At 42.2% G+C, this 24,177-nt stretch overlaps 2 protein-coding genes across 3 annotated transcripts in view; one reads left to right on the top strand and one right to left on the bottom strand.

Moving 5' to 3' along the window:
- Window positions 1–19,989, bottom strand: part of pigk (phosphatidylinositol glycan anchor biosynthesis, class K) — a 31,708-nt gene extending 11,719 nt beyond the window's left edge. The window contains exons 1-9 of one of the 2 annotated variants that reach the window (XM_064338160.1): window positions 19,825–19,989; window positions 18,941–18,994; window positions 18,050–18,141; window positions 16,260–16,395; window positions 15,798–15,909; window positions 15,566–15,662; window positions 13,325–13,442; window positions 12,570–12,680; window positions 9,424–9,596 (exon numbers count right to left, since the gene is read on the bottom strand). In XM_064338160.1, the coding sequence (XP_064194230.1) occupies window positions 9,424–9,596; window positions 12,570–12,680; window positions 13,325–13,442; window positions 15,566–15,662; window positions 15,798–15,909; window positions 16,260–16,395; window positions 18,050–18,141; window positions 18,941–18,994; window positions 19,825–19,911 (980 nt within the window). In that variant the 5' untranslated portion in view covers window positions 19,912–19,989. The remainder of the gene's footprint in view (window positions 1–9,423; window positions 9,597–12,569; window positions 12,681–13,324; window positions 13,443–15,565; window positions 15,663–15,797; window positions 15,910–16,259; window positions 16,396–18,049; window positions 18,142–18,940; window positions 18,995–19,824) is intronic. The other variant, XM_064338159.1, reaches the window with a different exon arrangement.
- Window positions 19,990–20,758: 769 nt separating this feature from the next.
- The window catches only part of ak5 (adenylate kinase 5), a 56,417-nt gene continuing 52,998 nt past the window's right edge, over window positions 20,759–24,177 (top strand). The window contains exons 1-3 of the mRNA XM_064338158.1: window positions 20,759–21,102; window positions 22,800–22,986; window positions 23,921–24,088. Coding sequence (XP_064194228.1) covers window positions 21,043–21,102; window positions 22,800–22,986; window positions 23,921–24,088 — 415 coding nt within the window. The 5' untranslated portion in view covers window positions 20,759–21,042. The remainder of the gene's footprint in view (window positions 21,103–22,799; window positions 22,987–23,920; window positions 24,089–24,177) is intronic.

Genomic DNA, 24,177 nt, shown 5'->3' with positions numbered 1-24,177 from the left:
AGAGCGAGAACAACAGCCCCTTCCTCTCCTCCTCCCTCACCTGCGTGTGTGTGTGTGTGTGTGTGTGCCTGAGCGTGTGTGCGTGTGTGCACGAGTGTGTGTGCGTGTGTGTGTGTGTGCGTCGACATGAATGTGTATGTGTGGGTGTGCAAGCATGGTTGTATGCATAGCTGTGGGTGTGCAAGTATGGTTGTACGCATAGCCATGTGTGGGTGCAATCATGTTTGTATGCATAGTTGTGTGTGCATAAGCATGTTTGTATGCATAGCCGTGTGTGTGCAAGCATGTTTGTATGCATAGCTGTGTGTGCATAAGCATGTTTGTATGCATAGCTGTGTGTGTAAGCATGTTTGTATGCATAGCTGTGTGTGTAAGCATGTTTGTATGCATAGCTGTGTTCAACAGTTGAGATTATGCATTGGTGTGTGTTGGACCCGGAACCTTATCACAGAGACGAACGAGTTGGCTGGATAACAGTAACCCGACCACTCTCAATAGAACATGACTGTAGCAGAAACTGTTCCACGTTTACCTCAGTACCCACGAACTCAGTAACCTTGCATTGTGATACAAGCCCCTGGAGCCATGGAACAAGCGAAAGAGCTCGGCCCTCTCTTCTAAACCCAGCCAGAGGGAAACAAGCAGCGGGTCCCCATCCAGCTCAGCCCCGCCCACCCCCAAACCTTCACCCCAGCCTGACTCCTCTTTACAAAATTACACAGCACCGCCTTCCCCAGTAAGCTCTGCAGATAATCTCTCCTGGCTGGGGCCCGCCAAATTGCAAGGTGTAGACAGAGCGGAATTTTGCGCTGTCCCAACTTCATACTCCAGCAGTTTCCGAAATTAAAATCGTGGCTGTGGCTCTGTGCGGGGGGGCGGGGGGGAGTGGGATTTACTTTTGGTGTGGTTAAAAACAAAAAGCAGAAAGCAACAGTTGTTATTTCTTGCTGCCTGGCAGGGTCGCCACGGTGACCTTGAGCAGCAGTACTCCGCATAGTGCCAGCTTCAATTTCTCTATTCTCTCTCAAGCTCACGGTGTCAATAGAAAATTTTACACTTTTCCACCGGAGAACGGGAGCCTCGCACCGAAAAACTCACAGGGAGCACAGCCGTATTGCCCCCGCCATACAAAAAAACCCGTATCAAATTCAGGATGATACACAGGTGACCCTCTGACTAGCAAAGCCATCCAAATAAATAACGCACAACAAAATGGATACCACGGCTCAGACTAACAACTGCTCGTCTGACTGAAACGTGAGCGGACTGGTTCGGGAGTGGTGTTATGGTGAGGATTTCTACTCCCCAGTCAAAGAACAGAGAAACTCTCCCGTTTCATAACCCCACATGCAGTTACAGTTTAGATCAGTGGTGCCCAATCAGGGGCCGCGCAGGGCTGAGAGTATGAAGGTTTTAATTCCGACCAATCACGTCACCTGCTGATTTCTCTCATTTCTGTTAGTTCCCTCGTCTCTGCTTGAGGGTGTGTTAATTAGTGAAATCAGCAGGTGTAGTGACTGGTGGCAATGAAAACCTGCATACCCTCGGCCCTCCATGGCAAGACGATTGGTTAGATCATGGCAGAGCAGCCATCCCTGAATGCAAGTATAAAATCCATTTGTGTCATTGCTGGACCAAGTTAACTCATTTTATGAAAAAAAATATTTTGATATTACAAATCCTCCTCTTTTAAGCACAGTGGCAGAAGTGAGAAATGCGCACTGCGAGCGCATCTGCTCAGGTCTGAGTTATCGCAGCAGCTTGTCGAGCCGTCCGAGTCTGTCCCCTTCCCAATTAGCGGAAAAGCTGCTGCGGGGATCGCGCCTAAATGAAAACCAAAAAAACGGCACCTGTGCCTCCGTCTCAGCGCCGGCTTCCAATTACAGCCTGAGAAGGGCCGAGAATTTAAAAACTCTGCCCCCTTTCCCACAAGCCACTGAGGGAGACGCTTTCACACCTGAGCTGGCTCATTATTCCGCTCGCCGCTAGACCCGAACGGTCTGCTGCAGCCCGCTGCCGCCTCGCACCAAACTTCTGAGGGGTTTAAACAGGTGGCAGGGCTTCCGGATATAGAGCTCTAAATTACACAAGGGAGGGCTCGCCTCAGCCACTCTGAAAATCAAGAGCTGCATTTAAAAATGTTTCAACCCTTTAAAAGGCGTGACATCACAAACACGCGATTAGAATGTTCTTAACTGAACATTCTGATGCTGATGTCACAATCACGACAGGTAATTGAGACAGATGGAGTTCTAGAACACCGACTTGGGATTTTTTATTTTTTTATTTAAACATTACAAAAAACCTGCTCTTCAAAGGGTTAAACAAATAAGTCCTCTCTCCACCACTGTACGTTCCCATAGCTACCCTCCTGTGGGCTAAATTTCGCCAAGGTCCCCTACGTGTCACCGTGTTGTGGGATGAAATCTAATATGATAAATTCTGCTACCAACCACTTCACTTTTCTTCATCTTGCTTGAACCCCACTGCTAAGAGCATTTGGATCCCAAAACCCACTTTGGTCCAGGTCTACGCACAGAGGGAAACGCTACGCAGTGTTCCCTCTTACATCAGACTTGCATTTTCTAGGACATTTCAATGACTTTTCTGAGTCTATGATGCAGCGAGGGAGCAAGGCTGACACGCTGTTAATGTCTACATTGATACAATTAATGGACAAAGGGGGATACTTTATATTCAACGGCCATCCCTGTCCACACACCAGCACAGTCCAAACACACTGCTTCTGATATCTCTCAAGGTGACTCCTCTGTAGGCAAAATATTATTCTTCCCAATGCACTATATTTCCCACCATATTCCATATAAAACTTATGTTCATATGGACAGTGATCGCACAAGCGCTATGTGGCAATGCCTTTGTAAGCAGCACTATTCATTAAACTTCTGAGTGACTTCACGGGAAATCACACCAGGCTGAATTTAAGGAGCTCGGTAGATTATTCCAACTGAAATACCTTAATATCCGGTCATTCGACACAGAAGTTTCTGTTGGGGGATTTTGGCCAGGGGAAGACCTCATCAATGCAACAAAACAGACGTTAAAACACAGAAGCTTACGAAAAATAAAAAAATTAATAAAACTGAATTTTTCTGAAAACACTAAACGTGACAGGCTTTTCCTGTTTGCGAAGATTTAAAAAAAAAAAAAAAAAAAAAATTTCATAATGCCATTCTTCCGTGAGGTTTCATGAATAAAAACTCATTTTTTAGGAGAGCAATTTCCCCTCGTCTGTGGGAGATGTTTCTGCCAACAGGTCGCTCTTGCATTTCAGACGTAACTGGAAGCAGGTCCATGGTCAGCTGCTTCCCGGCAGCAGGAGAAGGCGCTGTTCTTTAGCCGGACGATGAGGGCTGCCATTCTCACGGCCGCCCACCGTGCCAAATTCACACCGGCGCGCACCGCGCTTCTCCGACCTGTACAGAACCTGCACCTCGTCACATCGCACCGGGCCAGGCCGGGCCAAATTTGGGCACATTCCCCTCCACTGAGATGAGGACTGGTTTTAGTATGTGTATAAGCACACGTACTGTGTCTCTGCACAGAACGCCGCAAGAGCTTAATAGAGCAGAATGATTTTTGACACAAATAAATCACGAATGACGCCTAGGCAACAGCTTAACTACGTTACACGAAATCACAATCTTGTATAAACCATTAAATACGGTGCATTCCCAAAATTCTACGCCTGGGAATTAGCCAGTGGGCTACCAGTCAACTGCAGAAGGCTATGTAATCGCAAGCGCAAGGATAAAAAGAAGTGCATTTAACGTCCAGCCCTCAACTCGGCCGAGAGCTCATTGATGTGCCGCTTAAATTAAAGCCACAATTTGTTTAATCAAATTGAGTTTCACAGTTCGGCTCTTTATAACCGCTCGTACAAATTTAATTACGTGCTAATGGGAAGGCACAGGTTCTGAGGCAAACTCCTCCTCGAAACGCGGATGAACGTGAGGAAGAAAGACAGGGTTTCACCTTGGTGGCTACATATCCACTTGAACTGTTACAGATGGCTGGTTCCTACCCTCCTCGGGCTATTTCTGGAAGCACAAATGGTCCTTTCTTTCTGAACGCACAGTGCCAGGCGCTGCCATGTAGCAAGCCGCCGCTTAAGAACTGAAGAATAAATGCTGAGTTAACACTCAGGACTAAAGTGGAGAGGCAAGGCCAAGCGCAATCTTAAACGCCATCAAACTGCAAGCCAGCAGGTTTGAGACCTGCAATATACACGCAATCTCTAATTAAATTTTGGGGGGGGGGGGGGGGATTTAAATTTGAGTACCTGGTACATGGATACAAAGCTTCTGATTAATGTCAAGCCTGGGGTGAATGGCTTTCCGCCCCAGAATATAACCCTACTTATAATGCTTCAGGGCTCTACATCATACGGTTGCTAAAAAGCACTTTTTCTAGCGTCCCCAGTTTACAATTTATTGGGTTTTGTAGTAGACACCTGTGATGTATGCGTAACAAGATGCCCTAATGTGGCTTATAAAAACCTGCCAAGTTTCCCTATGTTGTCCAGAAACCCAAGGTACATCTAGCCAATTTACCCAGAGAGTGATAAAATAATCTTGCCAATAAAATTTGGTAACAATCTTCCATTTCCAATTCATACTGCCGTAATCACAATCACATTTCAACTGTATACTACCAGCAGGAAAAGTAGCGGATCCACACTTGGTGCAGAACAAAGGCACTTCATTGGCTCTTCTGTTGTAGATGCCTCCAGCCACACGGTTGATCGCTAAGACCGTCCCGTATACACTGCGCGTGCTGTAATGTGTCTGAACGGGATGCTGAACCAGTCCGTCTTCACATCCGCGCCTTTTAACAAAGCGCTGACATGCAAACGCTTCGGTTGAACACCGAAAGGGAGGCGGGACCATTTGAAGGTGCAAAAACATCAATTTGCTCCGTTTCATCTTCAAGCACATTTGACAGTGCTGCTCTGCCATTCGCCCCCCAAAACAAATCACCCAAGCCTTTGAAGAAAAGCACAAAAACATAACTCAAATGGCCATGAAATATGAGCAGAGATGTAACGTCAATTATTAATCAAAGACAACTACTGTTAAAAGATTCATGTGGTTTTTTTACGCAACAACGGAACATGCTAGAATGGCTCAAAATGACTGCGTTGCCAAAATACAAAATAAGTACCGGAGGACAATATATTTCCTTCATAACATTATTCAGTTAAAAATGATGTACTATGCAGATAAAATGACAGAAAAGCACATACAATTCTGCATCAAATCGAGTTAAAAAAAATATTGGTTAAAAAACAACTAAAGAAATATTATTTTTGAAAATACTTCTGAGGAAACTCATTTTCAGAGTGCTATTACAGTGGTCATGGGCAGTGAATTCCACCTTTAAGGGAAAAGAGAAGGGAGACCAGGGGATAAATTTAATCTAGTCTCGCCCTCAAAAGGAAGATAAAAAGGGGAGAGCTCTATCATTTTTACCGCCTTTTAAAAACACACATGCATAAATAAAGGACATAATCCTACTGTTCTCTCCACTGGCACTGTGGACTTCAATAAAAAAAAGACCCTCCATTCAGAACTTGGAACCAGAGCGTCAGCAGGTTCCTCGCCGCACGCTAATATCATAATTATACACTACGCACAAATTAACAAGAATACAAATGTTTTCACAGGGTGAAAAACAAACCGTTAGCTGCTCGTTTCATACAGCGCCGGCAAACAGCTTCCTCTGTAATGCTGCGGCTTTCCTTCTCCCCGTTTAGACGCTTGGAATGTATTTGAATTATTCAGTTTCAAAGTCAGTACAATGGGAGAAGGGGGGAAAACGAGAGCATCTTGTTCATTAACAATCGTGCCCCGAGGACAGAGCTGCTCAATGCAACTAAAATCTAATTCGAGATGCTAATTAGTTGTAACCCAACTCTGATTACCTGATTAGCACAATGCATTATTTTCGCGGCAAACACCCTTATCCGGGCCCGCTTGCATCGCTCGCCTTGTACGAGCATGTTTGCTCGTATGCAGCCAGTGGATTTCATACTGAAGCAATTTAGGTTCAGTGTCACGCTCAGGACTAACATAAACCCGCAGGCCCCCGGCTCCCAGAACACTGCTCCCAGCCGCTGTTAAATAATCCAAAAACGTGGCGCGCGGCCAACGCGGGGGACAAATCCACGCTACGAGGATAACTGCAGTTTATGCGAGTGGGCACAGCGGCGAAAAGCCCCACACGAATGTCATCTGGGTCATTCTTTCTTGAGTTGATTTTTTTCTGAGCCCAATTTGAATATTAAGTTTGCTATTAAAGGATTTTTTAAAAATTAATATCCGTAGAAGAGTGTCTTCCTTTGGATTATGCCAAACCGATATAGGGATCCTGTGCGAAAAGTTAAATTGGGTATGGGTGCAGTTATACCAAGCTGCAATGGCAAACAGATTAATGTTGCCTCTTATTTTCATGACCTTCACATTCAGTATGAATAAGCACAGCCTTGAAAATGGGTTTAACCTTGGTGCAAGTCCCCGAGGACAGGTTTTGAACATTTCTTCGGGTTTCATTTATCTTTTTGTAAGAATTCATGTAAATACCATCATCAAAAAGTAACCACAAAAATACATAATTCCCCTCAGACTGAATAACACTTTCACATATAATGAAAACCTTGATCACCCTGGAGTGAGAAAGAAAAAAAAAAGAAGACGCAGCATACCAAGGAAAGCAAGATTAATACAAGACACACTACTGCCATCTGGTGGTTAACTCCTGCATAAACTCATCTGTACTGTTCCTTAAGATTAGATAGGACACGCAGTACCTACAGGTGCTCCCAGACCACATAAGCAGGCGCTTGAGTCATTTAAGATCCATATGAATCATTACATGTAAATTACAGCAACATTCATTCAGCAGACACCATTATCCAAAGCACTTATTCAAAACAAAGCAAACCGGTGCTCTGAAAATGGTCAATAAGAGCAGCAGTCACACTTGAAAAACGATGATTGAAGCTAAGTGCCAGGAACAGCGTAAATGGTAGATGGTCTAAAAAAAAAAAAAGTGTTAGAATCAATTGCACTATTGGCACAGTCAACTCTTCTGATGAACATATTCAACTCACCCAGCAGCATTTCTGATACTAGATGAAGTGCTAAGGGGACGTTAGAATACAACATCATTCAGAATTAGTTTAAATTGATGAAAAGCCTGCTGGTAGCAAAAAGCAGCTATTTGTCATGGAATACCCATTTGATTTTGCCATATTATTAACCACTCAGTGCTATGATATCTAAGATACCATATGCAGTAAACCAACAGCCACATTTCTTTTGAAATTATACTGAACTTCTTTCTTGCACAAATTAAAGAAGACTTGAGCTCGAAATTGAGGCAGAAGTTTGTCCAACTGCACAGTCCTATTACTGCATTAAAGAACTAAACTTGGAATCACTTTGCAACTAACTCACTAAATTTGCGAGTAAGCATTACAGTAAGTTTAAAAAAGTGCCGGCTGGCTGATGTCACCTCTCACATCTAGCAATAAAGAACCTCATGCATGCAACCCCATCCATGAAAACCCTCTTTACTGGTCTTGTCAAATTTGGTTAGGTTTAGGTTTCAGGCCACTTAAGACTGCATCGGCTGGGGCTGTCTGGCTGCCAGAGATAAGTTCTCCCAAAAGTTGTCCCAAAGACGAGCAAAGTGCACATCCAAAGACACGCTAGAACTGTAGAGAGGATATCCCTCATACAGTGGAGCACTGAGGATCACATGATAATCGTGATAAGATGACAAGCGTACAGCACAGTATCATTCCAGCCAGAAAAGTGGAGAGGACTGCCAGTTCATAACCCTGCTTATTATCAAGAGTGAACCAAATGGCACAATGTATGAAGAAATAAATCTATGGAACAACAAAAAAATGCCTTAGTAAATGCCAAGATTACAGCTTTTAGTTACTACTTCTACTAATTACTGCTACTAAATACTTATCACTACTGCAACAATCCAAACGCAAAAGAAGTCGATTGCCTCTTGAAAATGGTTCATTTAAAACGCTGAATGCAAGGTCCACAAGTTCAGAGTCAGATAAAGGGCTGGGATACATTTAGGTATACATCAATAAGCGCACATACTTCTAAGTCTAAGCAAACTTACTTCTCAAACCCCCCACTGGTTAATTAATAATTAACATAAATGGATACATAATTAATAATCAAGTCCTCTCATCCGATGTGGGATATTCTAATTAGCCATCTGCATCATTTTACACAGCTTAAACTGCATAGCAGCCACGGTAACCTTGCAAATTATTAGCACTGTTGATTGCTATTGCTAACGGGCCATTAGGAAATCAATATCCCCATTACAGCTTTGTACCAAACCGCCATCAGGGCTTCTAATGTGGTAGGCCTTACACCTTTCCAAAGCCCCGTTTCCATGGCGCTTGGGCTACTGCACTCATTTGTAAACACAGCCTGAAAACAGGCTAATTGCAACTTCCTTTTTCAGCCTCATTCCCTTTAGCAGGAGTGCTAAACGTGTTTGCTGGAGGGGCAACCGTTTTTAGTTCTAGAACATTCCCTGGCGGCAAATCAGGTCTACTGCTATCATTAACAGTATACATTTAAACACACAGTTGCATAAAATTGTAAATTACCAACCAAACAAGTATGTATAAATCCCTTCTGTCCTCGGTCATTACATTACATTACATTACAGGCATTTAGCAGACGCTCTTATCCAGAGCGACTTACACAACTTTTTACATAGCACTTTACATTGTATCCATTTATACAGCTGGATATATACTGAAGCAATGCAGGTTAAGTACCTTGCTCAAGGGTACAACGGCAGTGTCCTTACCCGGGATTCGAACCTGCGACCTTTTGGTTACAAGCGCAGTTCCTTACCCACTGTGCCACACTCCGTCCTACAAAAATCTTAGTGTGGCCCACCAGTGCGGACCCCTCTGTTAATGTTACATTACATTACAGGCATTTAGCAGACGCTCTTATCCAGAGCGACTTACACAACTTTTACATAGCATTTTACATTGTATCCATTTATACAGCTGGATATATACTGAAGCAATTTCGGTTAAGTACCTTGCTCAAGGGTACAACGGCAGTGTCCTACCCGGGAATCGAACCTGCGACCTTTCGGTTACAAGTCTAGTTCCCTACCCACTGTGCTACACTCCGTCCTTGTGGTCGTATTTTAAGTTTACAGAACATATCAATTTTTGAGAAAATGCTAGTCACAACTAAAAGCTAGTCACAACTAAATTTCATATGAGACCATCAGATACTCAAGAAAATAGTGAAAATTTGAAATGTACATTGTGAAGCAAGTACTAAGAGACTGAAAAACAACTATCCACAAGCACAGGGGAATCATGGGTTGACTTACTGATCCTCCTCTGGAATTATGGGTGACGTCAGATTGACGGTCTCCATGGTGAGCTCCACTTTGCGCACGCTACCAAAGAAGTCGGTGATGAGGACGCTTCCGGGATCCCTCTGGAACAGGTCGGTACGGTGGCCAGGGGTGGACACACACTGGCTCTTTGGGCACACCTTAAACTGAGACGCACAGATAAAAGAGTTCACATCAGATTTGGGGACCAATTTTGAAGGGCCAGGCAAAATTTTGGCTGCCTTTTCATGTTTCATTTGAAGCAAATGCTAAATTAAAATAATATCAGAGCACTCCAGCGTCCTTTATTTCTCAAACTGAATATGATACACCAATTAGTTAATCACAAATTACAACGTTCATAGATCAGTTGTGGTTGAAGTTTGTTATGCACCTTTAAAAAAAACCTCCAGAATGGATTTTCTAAAAAAAAGTGCTTTAAAACTGTAAATACAGTAAATAATGAAAGCACAGACTGGTGTTCAAAGTCATCAAAGATCATATAGATCAGCTCATAGTTCATATATGCCTATTTTTCGAAGCCCACAAGCATTTTATTTGAGAGCAGCCAGTCCCTCAAGCGTTCCGAAGTAAGACCACGAAAAGAACTGGATCAAACCTTCCCAACCAGGACGGTGATCCACAACATCAACACTAATCCCTGACAATCAACCAGGACAAGCCCATCTTTTTAAACCGCTACAGTGGCCAGAGAGACGCCAATTAGCCTAGCCCTCGGCGCCGTCGCCCGCGCGGAGCCCGGGCGCTCGACAGCTGCGGGAATTACGGCGTCTGATCCGGAGCCCGGTCTGGCCACGGCACGGCGGGGCTGGCGGGGGGACGGCGGCCCCTGTTCTAGTGCCAGTGGATTAACGGAACAGACACGAAACCGAGGGCCCGGGGGCCGGTGGCCAGCGTGTGTCCCCCCCCCCTCACCACCCCCCCCTCCCCCCCGTGCCTTTGAATCGACCCCGGTCCGGCTGGAGGAACGCTGCTTCCTTTTCAAGCCCTTTCAAGGAGGGCGGCCTCGGGCCGCCCGCTTTCTTCTCTGTGGCGGGACGACTTCTGAGGGCTGGCACCTCTGTGAAGAGTGCCAGAGGAGTCAATCCTCCCGGGAGGGGGGGGCGAAAAAATCCCATTTCGTCTCTACACAAAAAAAGGAGGCCGTTCTCTAAGCCAGGGACCTTTTCTGAAGCAGCAACACGTCTCTCAGAGGCCCCACAGAATGATACTGCATCATTCGATCTGCAATTAGCGCTAGTGCTTCCTTTGTAAAATACAGCCAGCACAGGCAACGCTGGATCAGGACGCCCCTTGGCCCCTTAATCAGACAGGGGCTTCTGTCCCCGCTGGTCGCCAGCGATCCCCTCTGTACTCCCGATTTTACAACTATTTGAGGAGAAGGCGACATCAGGGAACAGTCGATGTGTTCCGTAATCGTTGGTTAATTGATAACTCACAATCCTTAAAGTCACTCTGTTTGAGGATCACAGGACACACTAGTACCCGGATAGTACATTCAGCCTAATTCTTTACATTTGTGCCTCCTAATGAAACAACACAAGGTGGTCTATTAGAAAGGGAAGTATATCAGAGACCTGAAGAGCATTTCACTCTTATTAGGTCTCTTCACCAGTGCAGCAAACCAGGCTGCAACTTTGAAGAAACAGAAAATACAATATATTGATGGAGCTGTTAGCCAGGCAAGAAGCCATTAGCATGGTAAAGAAAAAAATCAAGACTTCTGGAGATTAGAGCTGCTGTTTATTTGATGCCAGGTCTAAACGTAGGGGGGAATCAAACATGGAACACGATCAAAGAGCATCGTTTTATTCTCTATGTATGGAGTCCAACTAAGTTTGAGTAACTAAGCTTTCCTTCCAGCAGAGTATCATCAATGGTTTTAAATAACATTCCTCTGGACAAGAACCAGCCAGTAAATAATGTGCAAATCCTTTCATGGATGTACAGCTGAGCTTGGGAGGTGTGGAACCTTACTAGCTATTACTACTTAAATGTGAACAGTAATCATGACAGGTCAAATGTAATGGCAAATAAAATGGCTGAAAGTCCATCTCTCACAGGACTTGGAAGTCCTCCACAGCCCCAGGTGCATGGCTGAGTAGCTGCCTGTATAAATACAAACAGAACCAAATTCCCAAGGACAAGGACTCCGACACAGAGAAATACTGACGCACTGTCCCGCCGAAGGAAATGAGTCACAGTATATGATGTCACTGTGGAACAGTACCTCAGACTAACACGCCATGATCTGCTGTAACACAGGCATGCATCAAATTAACAAACTCCTCTTGAAAATGTTATAAATACTCATTTTACAAACTAAAATGCACAGTTAATCTATATTTGAATTTGTACCAAGGTCTGTGCTGAGATTTACTATTCAATTGAAATTGAAATGCATTTCGATTTCAAGTTTAAAAAGCTCTGAATTTCATTCCATAGTGAATCCATTGAGGTGCTGCTGTGGAGAGGAATAACAAGGGGAAAATGAGGTCTTTATGCATGCAATCAGTGTGTGTAATCTTCACTAGTGTCAGCAAAAATGCTCTGTGATGACCATCTGATGTGCCAAGTGCAAATGTGCAGGAAATTTTCAATTTCTATACTATTTTTTTTCCTGAACTCTCCAAAGCCTTCCGCGGTTTCTCCTCATTAAGCGCAAACAGTATATTTGTATTCAATGAAAAGAGGAAGCAAGCACATTTTCCACACCACCAGTGCACACACTCCAAAGATGACTTCCTAGGAAAGAAATGGCTCAGGATGCACAGGACAAACAACATGGGCCCGAGGTACTTGAACAAATATAGGAATCCACAGATTACTTTGGGGTATGGCCAATACAGTTTTTGTGAAATGTATTGGTGAAAAGTTGTAACGTGGCATAATTTCGATGAAAAAGACTTTAAGGAATTGTTTTTACAGACGTATAGACCGTAAACTTTGTATCTATAACTTGGCTTTTTTTTTTCATTGAAAATGTATTTGTTGAGATAAACAAAACATGCCGATAAATGCTCAGATACATCCAATAGAAACGTTCCATGGGTTGACTGACATCTCTGCAAGCCAATCAAAAGTGCCAGTGATAGGGCTCATGGCTGGGGGACACTCACCAGGTCGTTCATGTTGGCCTGGCTGGCAGGGTGTATGTCCTCCAGGAACTCCAGCAGGTAGAAGGTGTATCTGTCCATCAGGTGCACCCCAATGGCCAGGTCGGGCTGGTGCTAGGGTCACCAAGGCTCAATCTGGGCTGTTTGTATAAAATACATCATATGTATAACAATCAAAAAACTCAGAGATATTGTAGTGCGCGGGTATATTTGCTTATAATTGCACCACTGGAAATTACCAGTATATGTACCCAATTTATCACTTAAGAGCACTGCAGTTGAGCACATTTTGACGTTTCAAATACAGTGCCACTACTGTCGGGGTGGTGCCCCGCCACCGGGCTGCTACCCCCACCCCCTCAGACAAAACAAAATAAAGGAATAAAGTAAATAAATGAAAATAGAGACAGTGCAGAGAGCTCATTTGAATCTCACAGGCCCAGAAGGAAGGCAGGGTGCGGGCCTCGTCGGCCCACCTGGGATGACGGATCGGCCTTAAAATGTGCCGCTGAGCCGCCGTCGGCGTAGCCGAAAATAGCCGGCGCAGCGCGTGGTGAGACCCGCTGTAGGCCCAATCTCCAGTGTGGAGCGGGAACGCAGAGGCACCGAGCCCCCGCGCTGAGCGGGCGAGATAACAGACTCATTAGCTCGACCGTCCCCAGGGTGCGACGTCGCGCGCCTGCGCTTCGCTCAACGGGCAGGTAGCGGCTTAAGGGGGATGTAGCCGAACGGCGGCGCGGTTAAGCGCGCGAGCTTACCGAGAGCGAGTCTTCCCCCACTTGGCTGCTGGCCAGGGCCATGAGGTTCGGGGAGTAGAATCTCTCGTACATGGACGCCCCCTGGCAGGTGTCGATGATGAACAGCAGCTCGTTGTATCTGCGGAGAAGACACCCCGGGACGTCAGCCTGTTTGTTTCCCCCAGCCGAACGGAACGCTCCGCGCGGACAAAGCCGCTTCCTGCACATGGCCGGAAGTCGCCATGGCAACGGAGACCTGCTGAATTTTCAACCTCCAATAGGAATTTAACATGACTCACCTGTCTTCTTCTACAAGCAAAACAAAAACATTTTTTATTTATTTTATTTTTTTAAATAGAAAAACCCTTTCTATTGTTCGCATATAATCCTTAGATACAATCAATCTGAAATGATAGTGAAACATTCATACAGGGAAGGACTACAAGGCCTGCTGTCAAGGAAGCAACAGACAGGAGCGATACTGGCAGATAAACCAGCGCAGACTCAATTACTTCAGACTGAATGTCAAAAGCTTCATCCGCTGCGAGCAACAAATATTTCATAAACAGCATGAAACCGTACACGCAGTAAAAGCTCATTTACGTCCCGTGCTAATTACACACCGAGGGATCGCAAAGATATTATGGGCCACTTTAAAAGCAAATAACTAGACACCGAGAAGGCCTTTGGCCTGATTTAACGAGCCATCCCTCTCTTATGGAGTCCAAGCCTTTTATCCCAACAGAGACACTACAGAAGCCCCATAACTGTCAACCAGAAATTAAATCTTCACTGCACCCTCAAGGGTTATGTTTTTAGCAGTTAGCCCAAGGTCTCTGGTGGCCATCCCATCAAATGCGTGACGTGCTTATTAAGATTGTTTTTGGCAAAAGTACATAATGTTTGCCCGCAGTAGTTTGGCCACTGATCTGTGCCTGTTCTGGACAGTTGAGCCTGAGGAGTTAGTGCTCTGACAGGACCGCAGCTCCATTCAGAAGGCATAAAACTATGTGCTTTCTTTTTTCACTGCATAGAGGACATGGGAAGCTTTTAAAGCATTAAATTTCAACGTTCCGTACCTCTTAAGCAAGAGACACAGAAAAGCCCTTTGAGAACATGGTTAGCTTTAATGTACAATGTACTGGGGTAGAACAGCACTCAAGTCTGTTGTGCGACTACCTTTAAAGGGGGTTTTAATGGTATAAAAACAGGACTGAGAATGTTTCATCCGTAAATCACCTGTGACAGACAGACAGACATCTATGTCTTGCTGTTTCCTACGAGTACTTCGGTTTCATTCGACAGTCCAGAGGCATGGTGATTAGGCTAATTGGACAGTCTAAATTGCCTGTACATATGAACGCGCAAGTGAATGGTGGGTGTGCCCTGCGACAAACTGGTGACCTGTCCAGGCAGTATTCCTGCCTCATGCCCAATGCTTGCTGGGATAGGCTCAAGGCCCACCCTGTCATTCTGGCAGAATAAGCCGCATACTCTTGGTTTAGGTAAATAAGTCTCATAAACGTACTCACCTATCCGACATCAAAATTCAGATAATGCTTATTATCATTTAGAGAGCTTTAAAAATCTTTTTGTCTAAATTTCGATCTTCAAGTGCATCCAGGACGAATCGAAAGATGAGCAATTTAAATTCCAATTATCATTGAACCATATCTGCCAATGTTTTTTAAAACAACTATTAAATGACCTTCCCAAAGCAGAATTAGCTATGTCTGGTACATTCAATCATGAGGAAATGAACGGGGGAAAAAAACATTCAATCAAACATTTTCCCTGCAATCATTTTCTTCACAGTTGTCCTTAAAACTGTCCTTCACTTAGAATTTGTATCGCGTGCGTCAGCATAGGTCGACAGGAAAAAAGAAAGTAAACCGTGTCGATGCACTCGGAATAATGTATTCAGAAATATTCATGAAGTACAGGAGGATAAATGGCAGAGACGGGGTCCGGGTTCACTATGATTGCAACCTGCTTATTGTAAGCAAGATCACTACGTCATCACTCGCATCCACCATTCAGAAACTCGCTCACGAACATGGAGCCGTGAAGCCAGCAGCAGCCATAGACACATGTCTATGGCAGCAGCATCCACAAATCGGCTTTTAAACGACAAACAACGCATAAATTCACCGTCACCGTCCATTTCCTGTTCCGTCGCAAATATTCAAACTCGATTTGGAACTCGCAACTCATTTACAGGCATAAAAGATTTCGCTACTTAATTCCTCCACTTTCGCTCACCTTCTTTTCTGCCACATTTGCTCGAACGCGTCGGCCAGCTCCACGTTACTTATTTCTTCAGAATCCTGGAACTTCAAGAAACCGTTTCCTCCGTGACCTGCGAAAGTGAGGGTTCACCCCGCAGGTGAGGCGAAAAAATGGTAAAATTTACGCAGGGGAGTGAATTAGAAACCATACCCTGAACCTTTGACGCTGGTACTTTAGCAAGGCGCTACAAATCCCGAAAGCCTACCGGTTAAATAAATAAGGATGTTGCTGCGGTCATCGGAGAGCAGTCGCTTGGACCGAGGGGTACTCGGTGGCAGCCTCCCAGTCAGTACGCGGAGGAAGTTCTCCACGGTAACCTGAAACAGCGCGAGGACAGTTTTAACCCCAGCTGAGCTTACCCTACAGAGGAACGAGCCACAACAGACCCCTGAAGTTTGGCACAGTGCTACAAGAGTACGGATAGTATCCTGACTGTACCATCAGACTAAAGAAGTCACAACAGAAAAAAAATCACATCACAATAGGACTGTTCAGTTAAATTATTTACTGTGTCCATCACTATGACAACATGCTATAACTGCATTCATAAGAAGTAAACGCAACAGTTTAAAATCTCCACAAATTAAAACTGTACCATTATTATTTTGTACTACAGTTCTTCATAATTCTGATTCCCCAGTCCTTCTCAGGCCCTGTGGACGCTCACCTCGTACCCCCGATAGTCCACCTCTACGTCATCTCCATACACATTCAGCTCCATGTTCTTGTGGCTGAAGACCGTGGCAGGCTTGGGGTTTCTGTGACTACAGGCCATGTCGTCCGCCAACATCAGCACAATATGACTGGAAGGCAAAACGGCTTCAGATTAGCGACAGCAGGGTTCCACTACGCTACATTAAATTATCATCGCCACATTTTGCAGATGCTCCAACCCTCAGCAATGTACACAGATTATACTTGTTTTTGTTTTTTCTGTATCTGTTTTTGCATACATCCCATTTATACAGCTGGATTTTTTTTGTACTGAAGCAATTGAAGGGGAATCCACTGCAACCCAAGCTGATCTGGGAACTAAAACCCATGACTTTAGAGATACCAGCCCAGTTTCCTAACCATACTACACTGTCATCAAACACCACTCACAGCTACAATAATAGTTTAAAAGCCAAAACATAAAATAACTCCCCAATATGTATAAAAGTATGCTAATGTGAATCTGACAATAAGACCAATACATACACACACATCAGCACTAAAAATAGACTAAAGGGTAGAGGGTAGACTAAAGGGTGAACTCATACCTACAAATAAAGTTGAACATTAAACATGATTCCCAGTAACGACCACTGATATTTTTACCATGACACCAGAAACCATTAGGTACACCCATAACAAATGATAACATTCTCAGATGGCTGGATAATAAATTACTTCCAAAACACAAAAAGGGAAACTTGGAATTAGTACACTTCTGCAAGTTTATAGAGATAAATGAGATATAAACAGGTTTTTAACAACAGGTTTAAGGTTAAAAACGTGCTACGCATTCCAAAAACCCATTGTGACACTACTACACAAGAGGCTGGAACACAGAAATTGATATCCATGTAATGATTAATATCAAATCACAGCAAATAAAATAAAATAAAGGTATAAATAAATCATTTGTTAAAAATACTTGGTTCAATCTTTGTGTCCAATGAGAGGATGCTGCACTGAAAGGATCTATAACCTTGAGATTTCACTTTCAGAACATCCCTGCTTTCGGCAAAAATTCCAACAGGGGTTCTGTTGACCATTCAAAATAAATCCATCATAATGTGATATTGATTTAATACCATACATCCATTTCCAACGGTGTGTCACAGGGATATTTCAAGATAAATGTCAGCTTATGATGGTAAAACGTCCTTGGGAAGATAAAATGTCACAAAATGGCTCTTTACCAAGCACCAATGTGTGTTCCTCCACTGAAAGATTCTGGGTGTACGTTGCAACACTAGCAAAGCTGATATATCATTCTGCATACAAAGCATGAGGAGGACAGGCAATTATGATTACTTGTAACAATTAAAGCTGCTGCAATAGATTATACAAGTGACAAATATGAAATGAAATATGTTAAACATGTGAAACTAACATGCTATCCGTATTTAACAGATATATACATGTGCATATACACACATATGTATATGCTACTATGCTACCTATTATAAACTACTATGGTTTGAAATCCATTCCTATATTTCAAGATTGTCCACAGGACACCTTTTATTACCTTCAGTGAGGCAAACGTCCTTTTTCTTGCATGACATCATCCTGGTATCTTAATTCGTTTTTTTTTTTTTTTTTTTTTTAATTGTGAAACAACAAATGATTTGAGCACATGGTTCAATGCATTCATTTATCCTAATAATTAAATTAAATTAAAAGGCATATTTAAAACAAGTGCATCTGCACTGCAGGTCTAATACATGCTCCACATACAGTAGTTACCTGTCAGGGATCCCTAGCCTCTTGACGCTCCTGTACACTGACAGAGTGTTGGCCACATGCCGATAGTTAAACCAGAACCTCGAAGTGCACACCTATGAGGAAAAAACAAAAAAAGGAAAAACAAACAGAGCAACAACATCAGTCTTTAAGCGTTTTGTCTCTGGAATTGTACGAGCATCATGCGACATATTTGTGTGGGTTAGCCATTGCCCCATAGACATTTTCATTATTGGAGTCAAGTTAAATCTTGGATTTGAATCACAAGTGCAGAAGATTTCATGCTTCTGAATGCAAATGTACCACAGGCAACCAACACAAAATGTTACTTATAATGGGGCCTTGAAATGGAAGCTAAACAAGTTGCTATCTTCTGTGAACTAGTGCACATGCTGTGAAAATCAATGCCTTGTTATTCAACTTACAAAAAATAACAACAGGCGCAATAACAATTGTATTTGAGTTAAACTACAATAAAATATTTTAAGCAAGAATTTCAGGAGCAGCACAGCAATACATGTAAAATAGTTAATACAATTTTACAATGCAGAACATTGAAACAAGGGAGAAATTGGATGCAAGAGGACAATTAGGGACAAATAGGTTATGAGCCAGAGTAAGACTGTAATGCAGACAATCAGGCCTCAAATGAGGAAAGCTCAATCTTAGAAACGAAGCGACTGTTTAAAATGAATCGTTTCCTCGAGCAAAATCTTGCAAAGATAAACGGTATTAACTAAATACTGCACTTCTAAAGTGGTACACGAATGTTAAACACTGGTGAGTTGGGAAAAAAACAAAGACTTAAAAGACCAATATCGAATGGAATCCTTGATCACACCCTGCAATCAAACAATTCACATTTCCATCTAGCGAGTAGCCACCAATACTTACCAAAACAGCCCAGTTATTGGTATGTCCACTGCTAAAGAACTGGCTTGCTTTTGCCTTTGAAAATAATAAAGAACAATAACAGAACACATGAAATAGTTCTGGCTGCATGACGGAAATATCATAAAATCGCACAAACACATCTTTAAGGGGGTACAATTTAACAGGCGGTCAAGAGATTTAGCTTCAGCCATTCAGGTGCCAGAGAGCTAGCTGGTCACTAGGACAATAATCTTTAAGGGAACCTTGAAGGGGATGTTGAGAACACTATAACTGTACATACATTAGCTCCAAAATCAGTAAAGGCCCCTTCAAAAGGCAGAGCCTGGAGCAAGTGAACCTATGGTGCATTGCCCGGTTGTGTTTATATTAAACATATAGACACTCGTTTTATTAAACCTGAGTAACAAAAATCTAAGCAATTTTTAAACAGGAACCAAATTAGATACTCAATGAATCAATATTTTATTTCCTCATTTAACGTTAATGAATCAAATCTAAAAGTCAGAGCGTCGCTGTACATGATCAGCTAGCTAGCTACAATCATTTCATGTTCAAATGTCACAATAGAACACAGCAAACCACAGCAAAAGCTAGTTGGCTTTACTAGGGGGTGGATCGGCAACGCAACCTTAATTCCCCAAGGGCCTACGGAACAGACATCTAAAAATGTACATGCAGATTGCAATATCATCTAATTTCATGCTGTGAAGCAAGTATTAAGTACCTGGTAATTTGCTAACAGGCAATAGCATCTGCGAGCTGGCTAGCAAGTCGGCTAGCTAAGTGCCTACCACATCTAGGTTTCACAAGACGATTGTGAGTCCACCATATAATTAACAAGGCGAGCAACAGAAGCAGCATTTAAAAGAATGACAGTGATTTACCTCAACGTTATCACCAGCCGCTGGTAATAAATGGAGAAGAAGTAAAGTAAATACTTTCAAATACAAGAAACACCTGCACTCAGCCATTTTTTTGAAAGGCAAACGACAACTTTTCCTGTGTTTCACAAAATGAAGTCCGTGTAGCAACACGGAACCTAGGTAAAGGACCCGATAACAGGCAAAAGACAAGCTCGCAGATAAAGGAATTTGCCATAAATGAATCCAGACCCGCATGCTCTTAACAAAGATTGCTGGCAAAACGTGTATTAACATGATATTGTGCAGTCTATTAGGTCGTTTACTATTTTCTTAATTATCATTTATTAGTTTGGTACTATTTTCTCCTGTCCGCATTCGTTAGATTGGCTGCAATCAGGCCGTCGATGTTGATCATCATTTAGCCCAATAGCCTGTTCAGATTTCACCGGCAGGCAGCAGTATAGAGTTTATAAAGTGAGATGATAAATCAGTGAAAGTTGTGAGATATGCATTAAATGCGCGTTGTTTGACAAACACGCAAATATAAATCTTTGTTGTAAATTTGCGCGTTCAGTCTATATTTTCTAGACTAAAAGGAGAAATATATTTCTCTCTGCGCTATTATTTTGTTATAAAGGGCCTATTCGTTTATATATGCTATTAGACCACAAAATTAGTGTAGGCTGCAGTTCAGTCATACAACAGTGTCAAATATATATTTATCATGTGTGAACGGAGATTATACGTGAAAATGTCATAGACTACATTGTATCTGCATTAATGCCATTTTTAAATATTACAGTGACATTTTATTGTCAATATATATCTAATGGCCATGCGTAGCCTATACCAGAGTTGCTCGTAATGCCAGTCCTCGAGCTTCACGTAATGCATTTTTTCTCATATATCCTACTTTTCTCCTTACATCAGTGAGTTCGCTCTCCTACGTGTGCGACATTTCCGTCGGTCCTGGAACTGTATCTCCTGCGGTCTGTTAGGAGCGTGCACAGACGCACTGCTTAGAAATCGGCATGTCACAGCGCAGCCACTAAGCGACACAAGGAGAGGTTTGCCTTTTGGTGTCAGCTTTCCGCCCCCAGGGAAAATGCTCTGAGGTTCGAACCAGCAGCGCGCGGAGTTAGGGATCCTAACAGTTCAACCTTCAGCGAAATTGTGCATGAAACAACAGCACATAACTGAACACCGGAATACATAGCTATTTATCCACTTGTAAGAGGCATGAATACCAGTGATGCCAAGGAGTATCTCGCACGAAGAGAGGTACCTCAGCTCTTTGAGGTAAGATAAACGTAGTTTACCTGTGGTATAGCTTGCGTTGTGCATTTTACTTTAATTCTTACTTAACACTGACGTGTGTATTGTGGCACTCTTGGTCTGCAGCAGATTTGAAATTTGTTTTCAAGAAAACAGTCAGGTGTAGTCTGTATAATGTATTTTGATATTGACGTTGTTTAGACGAAAGTAGGTTGCGTTTAATATACGATTTTTAGACGATTAGCCAAAATATAAAGCAGTCGTATTTTTTTAACAATTCCTAGTTTGCTTGTTTGTATATAGCATATTTATTTCTTATGGACTCTTTAAAATTCTAATTTTCAAATGTAAATGCAAAATTAAGGTGCTGTTTTAGATGATCATTATTCGTAGCCATTCATAATCATGAATTATTTGCAGCCATTCATTATTATGTTTATCATACGTGTCAAACAGTATTGTTTGTTTGCTTAACATTTGATGAATAAAATATGATGAATCAAGATGAAAAAATATTTATGTAACATTAAACAATTTTATTTTAGAACATGTTTGATAATATTGCGTAGTCAACATGTGTTGCTCTGCTTGGATTCTACGATTGTCATTTTCAGAGACTGATACACGATAGGCTTGAGGAAATTCGTGGTTAAGGTTGAATAATTTGATAATCCGACACATTTAGTGGCAGAAATTGCTAAGATTACCAAATTTAGTGAATATTCATTCTTAACCTTGTCTTAATCTGTCAAACTGAGCCACACCAGTCCATAAGATTATAGTTCAAATATGATTCAGTGTAATCCTAGTTGTAAATTGAGTGGTCTTGTTTTGATTTTGTTGTTATTGAATATTGCAGCACTATGAACTTACACAACATGCTGCCTACATAATTCAAGATGAATATTAAACAGATACTGTATATGATACAGTCAATACTATGAATTCTTATGAAACAGCAGAAAAGCAGTGTCAGACCACCCATTCCTTTGGTTTGATGCTGTTTGGGATTTCCTATAGGTTCTATGTTTAATGCAAGTAAATACAAAACACAACACACACTCTGGGAGATTAGGGAAACTTCTTATTGTCGCAACTGAGTATACTGTATTTTCCAAAACTGAGATGCAGTTGCCTTCATGTACATAAATCACCAACAAATCAGATAATTAAAAAAATATTTTATTTGGCTGCTAACCCCATCCATTGTTTTCGGCTTGGGAAGCCAGTACATTTTGAACTTGGGGAATGTTGTTTTAAAGGGTGGATGATGGTTTTTATCCCCGAGGAACACATTGTTCAAGCACAGTTCAGGGCCAAGCTGCACAGTAGCTCCAAGAATGGAATACATATTTTTAAACAGGGAAGGTAAACACTGCAAGAAAAACGGAAAGGTTATTCAGTAAACAAGCAAAAATAAAAAAGTTGAAAGTAAAATCACAATTATACGTCTATTTTTAAGTTGTTCTATGTGTCAGTGAATACAAAAAAGAAAATTCAGAGTTTAAAACATTCACAGATTGAAAAAAGCCTGCTTTGATAAGAACAGTTACGTTGTTTACTTTCGAGATCAGTAGCTTTAGATGAGTGTATAAATGCAAGCTATTATTATTATTATTATTATTATTATTATTATATAATACTATATATTAATTGTATTTTTTGACTATTTAGATTATTTTATTCAACATAATCCATGCAGCCATGCACTGTTTCTGCAGAGCTTGTTAACAGGTTTGATGTATTATCGGCCGGATGACCCGGTGGAGTATCTGGAGGCCTGCCTGAAAAAGGTCAGGGAGCTGGGCGGGACAGAGAAAGTAAGGTGGGACACCTTCGTTGGCCAGGACAAGAAGTCCCTGCCCCCCCTCAATGGAGGACAATCACGAAGGTCCTTCTTCAGAAACGGTATGCCATTGAGAAACCTGGAGGCCAAAGGGAAAAAAATAGCTGTATTCATGTAAAGTGCCTTGAGGTAAAACTGAGGTGGCAGTAGAATCAACCACCATCTGATTAGTTTTCCTATACTCACACGACAGCCCTGTCAGGTCAGGTCAGCAGTTATGAAAACATTATGCAAGGGGAATGTACCATATGGGGAATCGTACCTGACAGCCTCAAATTTGCAAAGCAAATTTGCTGCATGTGTTCTAGAATCAGGAAGAAAAAAAAACAGCTGCCATGTCTGGCTTCAGCACATAACCGAATCTCTTCCTGTCCCAAGCAATGAGATATTTTGGTCTCGTCCAGATGTCTGTTCTGAGTGTGGGATGGCAGTTCTGATCCTAGCTTACACAGACTGGTATTTGATGTGTCTCTCAGCTTAACCTTGACTCATATTTGATATGCTAAATGGGATTTGCTTCCACAGTGGGGGATTTTTTTTCTTTTTTTGAGGCTGAGCCCCTAGATCTGAATGCCTTCTGGACCAGGATCAGTGCTGGACAGCTATATTGAATTCCTAATTAATATGTGAGAAAAACTCAGGCTGATCCAGGAACACTGTGTTGGGACTGAATGTACCTATATAAAAATGATGATAATTATGATGATGATGTTAATTATAATTATAATAATAATGATAATTATACATTTTTTTTATTTATGAATCACTTTTTAAAGTGCTAAAATGATACTGCAGATGGAAAATAGGATTACAACAAGAAAATTTATGTGCAAAAGTTACAAATGCAGTACAGTTTATAATAAAAATAAGTTATAAAAACAGGATATACCCTTGTTTAAAAAGCTGTTTTTTCTGGTCTCTTTTGAAACTTAAAGTTTGCCTATACGCTCAGACCTTGTGACATTCCCAGCATGCATCTGTGTATTATGTCTGCAGTGCTGCCAGAGAGTCCGAACTTTCCATATCGGCGGTATGACCGCTTGCCGCCCATCCACCAGTTCTCCATCGAGAGCGATTCCGACCTATCAGAGACTGCGGAGCTCATCGAGGAATACGAGGTCTTTGATTCGTCCAGACCGAGGCCCAAAGTCATCCTCATCATTGGTAAAAACAGTACTTAGCTTTAAAGATGACATGCGGCCAGTTTTTATATAGTAATGTAGGCCAATGTAACAATATTTAGTGTAACCATA

The sequence above is a fragment of the Anguilla rostrata genome, chromosome 6, assembly GCF_018555375.3.
Source record: "Anguilla rostrata isolate EN2019 chromosome 6, ASM1855537v3, whole genome shotgun sequence".
Classification (NCBI taxonomy): domain Eukaryota; kingdom Metazoa; phylum Chordata; class Actinopteri; order Anguilliformes; family Anguillidae; genus Anguilla; species Anguilla rostrata.
This window is presented reverse-complemented; position numbering and strand designations above follow the sequence as displayed.